Source organism: Bactrocera latifrons, unplaced genomic scaffold (genome assembly GCF_001853355.1).
Source record: "Bactrocera latifrons isolate USDA-ARS-PBARC rearing strain unplaced genomic scaffold, ASM185335v1 scaffold_104, whole genome shotgun sequence".
NCBI lineage: Eukaryota > Metazoa > Arthropoda > Insecta > Diptera > Tephritidae > Bactrocera > Bactrocera latifrons.
In genome coordinates, this window is record NW_017534453.1 from 975,312 (window position 1) to 980,913 (window position 5,602).

The following is a 5,602-nucleotide window of genomic DNA, read 5'->3' on the forward strand; positions in this document are numbered from 1 at the left end:
CATAACTTAACTTAATCTAAAGTGCGGAAAAACACAGCAGTTGGCTGGCAAATTTTTTATTGCTACCTTGAAAAAGGAAGGACCATCAACATCCACCATTAAATAGCGTTATTGAACCGTTTGTAGGATGAAACGAAGTTTGCCAAAAAATGTGCTTTACTTTGGAAGACCGGGGACTTTACAATTGACCTCTTAGTGGCGGCGATTGATTCGGTTTGCCGCAAATTCCCCTTGTATTCGCGCCATTTCCTTGGAAACTGGAAGAGTGTAACAAGCAAGCTGAGCTTCCAACGTTGATCAGTGAGGCGTGCGATTTCAATTATTAGTAAATTTCTTGCGGTATTGGAAATAAAAATTCAATAAACAAACGAAAAGTGTCACAACTTCCTGAATGCCACAAACGAATCTTATAAATAAGCAAATGGTGTGAAACGGTGCGTTCAGTTTGCATGAACCTCATTCAGAAGTGTGCAAAATTCGACATGAAGTTGTGAAGAGCCCAACTTACTAAAACGTTTGCATACCATAAGTGAAGACCGCTTAACAAACAGTAGCGATTGCAATTGATGTGCCAAAGTAAACTGTGAGAATTGTCAGCAATCGAAAATTTTCCGCTTCGCTGCTCGCAATGCAAGGAGCGACAACGACTGTCCACGCCGCACTGTGCCACGCACCAGAAAAGACGACAATGCAATCGACGCATGCTAATAGAAAGATGAACGAACATCAACAGCAAACACCGAAGTTAAAGAAGCGACTGGAAAGATTGCAACAAAAATATTTACAATTTTCACCTGGAAAAATGTCGAATATCCAGTTCCGCATTGTTATGATGCCACAACGTCTACAGATGCGTCTACTGTTATCGCCAATTGCGTGTCTCGCCACGCTGTCGCTTTTAGTGTTGTTACTGGTGGCGATGCCACCTGTTTGTCAGGCAGTAGGTTACTCATATACGCGTTTTTCTGGTCCAGTCACCGGACCGGAGCAGAAGATAGTTGTGCATGATGGGCTGGTGGGAAGCGGCGTCGGTGTTGGCGGCGGCGGTGTTGGTGGTGGAGCGCGTGTGGACTTCATTGCCAAACCGGCCTACGAATTCGCCTATGGCGTAGAGGATGCTCAGGCGCGTCTATTGCAGAATCGTCAAGAGACGCGCGACGGCGATGCGGTGTGGGGTTCGTACAGGTAGGTGCATTGAGCGTGGCAAGCCAACTAGTTTATCGACAGTGAATTGATTTATTTTGCTTCGCGTGAGAACCGGGTATTTATTATATTTTTGTTTTATTTCCCTCTTTTTTTTGTGCCACACACACCGGTGTAATTGTGCAAAATACATCATATCCTTGTGTGCAGCGTTGTCGATCCAGATGGCAACTTGCGTGTGGTCAAATATACGGCTGATCACGAAAACGGGTTTCAGGCTGAGGTTACGTCGAACGGCCTTGGCACAACGGTCCACGGCCAGCAGCCGGTGTCGTATGCGCCTTTACAAAATCCCTCACAGACGACTGCTCCACCGTTACGTTACTTTCCGTTTGTGGTGCAACATCCCGTTACGCAAAATAAAGACACTGTTTACTATGAGGATGAGCAGGAGGGCGAAACGGAAGATTATGTTGAGAAAAAAGAGCAAAAGGGTAAACGCGGTGATGCGCATGATGATGAGGATGAATATGAGGGCCAAGGTGATGCAGACGAAGAAGGCGATGAACATGAGGAACACGAGGAGTATGATGCTGATGAGCATTCTTTAGAGGAGGATGGTGAAGATTACTAATAATTAAGTGTATAAGCCTTTTGTTTATAATATTTTAAAATAACAATATTTTCTCATCATAACCTCGTTTTCTCGATAATTTTGGATCATCTTATTTTTTTATTTGGTGTTATAAAAATAGTTCCATAAATATCATGTCGATTTCGTCTGTCAATAACTGTCAATAACTGTAGGACCTGTATTAGGTCTCACTGCGTGGGGTTATGCAGGAAGTCAACTAGACTTTCCGTAGGTAACTGGGTATATATCATCTGAGTACATTCGGAGGCAGCCAGAAATTCGATTCCGTTAAGATACCTTAGACCATTCACCTACTCCAAATGTCGTTTGAAACAATGGACTCTAGTAGAATACCTCAGGTCTTGCAACACAAAAATTTCGTCTATCTTGGAACCAATGTTAACGCCATCAACAATGTCAGCTTCGAAATCCAACGCAGAATAATTTGCCAACAAAGATCAAACTCAATAAGTCACTCATTATTCCCGTCCTACTATATGGTGCAGAGGAATGAATGATGAAAACATCTGATGAGTCGAATTTACGAGTTTTCGAGAGAAAGGTTCTTTACGAGCTGTGCGAGATATACGAACACATTGACATAGTTCAGGGTTTTAAGAGACGGCGACTGCGCTGGCTTGGTTATGTCGTTCGAGTGGACTCCTGCTCTGAAAGTATTCGACGCAGTACCCGCCGGGGGAAGCAGAGGAAGAGAAAGACCTCCACTACGTTCTAAAGGCCAGGTGGAAAAAGACCTGGCTACACTTGGAATCTCCAATTGGAGCCAAGCAGCGAAAAGGAACTACTAACTCGTTGTTGTAAACTCGACCTATACCCGCGAAAGCGGTGTTTATGCCAATAGGAATGAAGAAGAAGAAAAAGAAGAAACTGAGATTATTGAACGTAAACTTCATCTATGACTCTGCACATTACTCACAAAGTCACTTAACATTAAGACACACACCTGTTATAATCTCTACTGTTGATTTAGGCCACAATTGAGTTTTTGACTACCAACCGAGTTTTATGACCAATTATTGCCCCTAAAAAGTTTTGTGTAATTAACCTATCAATAAATAATAATAAATATGTTTGAGCAAGTTCTAAAGAATTTGACAATTTTTTGGCTGCAATTGCCAGCGCAATGTAATTAAATATTAAAAGTTGCTCTAGGCAATATCTCATGTACTTCTATGCAATTAAATGACCAATTTTTCTTTACCTGCATCGACGCCCACTTACCAAGCATGCGTAAATCCGCTCCGCTGCAACACACCCATGTCAAAAACTTGACAGAAATAATCCGATTTGTGACAGCAGCGTTCACTGCGGACCGATTGACGCGGGTGATTCGACAACAAAATGGCAATGCCGATAATGAAGTTGCTTGCACGGTAGGCAAAGTTGATCCATTTGCAATTATTCACTGAATATTTTTTGGTTCTAATAGACTCATTTTATGAAAAAGCAAAATGAGTGACATTGCTTAAAAATTAAATTTCAAGAGAATTTATTGAAGGAAACTTTCAATTATCGGCTACATAATTGTGCAGAAGCGCTAAGAGTCCTTATATATATAACGAAAACAATAGATTATGTTAGAGTTTGGCAAAAAATTTTGAAGCTGCTCGGCTCAGGTTAGCCGCAACGACTCAAGCAGTATATTAAAATACAAGGATTGAGGTTAACATTTCTTTAGTCTACATATCATTCAAGTGAAAGCTCATAACTCCTGGGATTATAAATAAAATTCGATTTGCTTACTATTGGACAAACTTAATTTCCTTTGGTAAAGAAACGGCAAATAGTTTTATACTCAATTTAATACATGATATTATGTGTCGCCTCACTCCGGTATCTTATTGAGCTTATCGAAATCTTTGTGAACTTCTCTTGGTTTATGGAATGAATAAAACTGTTTTCTCAGACTGGTACAATCTTTTTACCACTCGTGTGAAATTTGCTCTCGTAATGTTGGCCTCAGACAGATAGTACACATTTTGGTTGGAGTTTTGGGTGTGAAGAATGTTAACCTTAAAACTCCATATAGAAAGATCTGAAACTTTTGCAAAAACGAAGTCCAGTTGATGTCGCAAAAGAGATGCTTGACAACGTAGCTGAGGACTCTACATTCATCGAAATCATTATTAACTGATATCGAAACTGTCCAACAATCTAATGAATGACGATTCAAAAATTAGCCGAAACCGAGATAATCGGAAGAATATTCTTGTGAATTATAATATGCTGTGTTTTTTCTAAGTCATCTTTATATCAAATATGAACTGTTTTGTTCGATAATTTGTCGCCATTTTGAAGTTAATTTTGTAATGCCACTCTCACAGTAACCTTTATTTTTTCTATTGGCAAAAACTTCACAATTATTTCGTTTGGCTCATCGTCATTGGACTACGGCCGCTCTCACTTGATATTATTGTGGTATTGTTGTGCCTATTTTCTTATTAGCCTTTCATATAAAAAACCTGTCAAATATGGTGCATATTTTCTTTGATGGTGACCATCGTTGACACATGCTTAAACGATATTGAGTCAATAACAAAACTGTCTGAAAAATTATTTATTACAAAATATTCTCTATCTACATAGTGCAATCCGTAAATAAAAAAATAATCTGAAAGAAGAAATTATCGTCGAATGAGGAGGTCAATTGATGCATATTATATTTAGTTAATCCTAACATTCCTTTTGAGTCAAGTAACTTATGCTATTGTGAAAAAAGAAAAAAAGGATTTTCGTGTATTAAGAAAACATTTCTTTTTGAAGCGAAAAAATATAGTTGAAGCAAAATCTTTGCTTGAAAATGACTTTCCGAACACTGCCACATGAAAATCAACCATAAGAGATTCCTATGCTAAGCTTAGACGTGGTGAAATGAGTTCCTAAAACGGTGAACGCAGGGGATACCCAAAAGTTGTTAGCGATAAAAAAATCAAAGAGTCCTGAAAATAATTTTGGATAAGGGTAAAGTGAAGTTTTTCCAACTGTTCTCAGATCTCAAAAACAGCTCACTTCGAAGAATTTTTCGTTGAATGAAGAGATGATCGCCGAAACTGAGGCCAATTTTGAAGCAAAGCACAAATCTTACTACAAAAATGATATCGGAAAGTTTGAAGATCGCAATATTCAGTGTATCACCCTTGAAGGGAACTGTGTTGAATAAAAATACGAATTTAGTTAAAAAAAAAGTGTTTTAATATTGTATGCCGGACACTTTTCAACTGACCTGTTAAGAATAGCAACGCTTAACTCAATTTTTCATATACTTATCCACATAAATTTGTTGCTTTTTTTTCTGGATGAAATGGCAGCTCTTGAATCTCTTCAGCTTTTCGTCCCAAATGCGGAAACTTTTCTTGTTTACATACAAATTCAGCTAGAAATGGTCCTTATTGCTGAACAAATTTTGGCCCGAAAATGTCGGATCTTCTTGGAACTTTGCAACAATACATAGAGCGAAACGATATCGCTTGGAAAGGTCGAATAGTTTCAGTTCTTGCACAAACTGTATCTTTTATGCTTTCAATTTAAGATCTCGGTTGCTACATTTTCTTCACTTTTCGTGCTGAACGTGGTCTATTCGAAGTGATGGTGTTGCGTATAGTGGGCGCATTAGGCCGATTAAGTTGACCATAAATCTTTACAAAGGGGTGAGGCTAGCCCCACCGAAATACTTTGCTGTCTGATAGTGTTTTTTGCTCAACTTGCATCTGCAACTGGTGTCTGTGGATTCGAGTGCTAAGAAAATACTAATAAAACTATTTATCATACATGTTCAGTTTCACCATATATTAAATTTTCTCCACT

At 38.9% G+C, this 5,602-nt stretch overlaps 1 protein-coding gene across 1 annotated transcript; it reads left to right on the forward strand.

Annotated features, from left to right (window-relative positions):
• The first annotated feature begins 628 nt into the window (after positions 1 to 628).
• LOC108968836 lies at positions 629 to 1,777 on the forward strand. Its single transcript, XM_018933136.1, has 2 exons — positions 629 to 1,185; positions 1,354 to 1,777. The coding sequence occupies exons 1-2, from the start codon at positions 629 to 631 to the stop codon at positions 1,775 to 1,777; spliced, it is 981 nt and encodes a 326-aa protein (XP_018788681.1).
• The last annotated feature ends 3,825 nt before the right edge of the window (positions 1,778 to 5,602 follow it).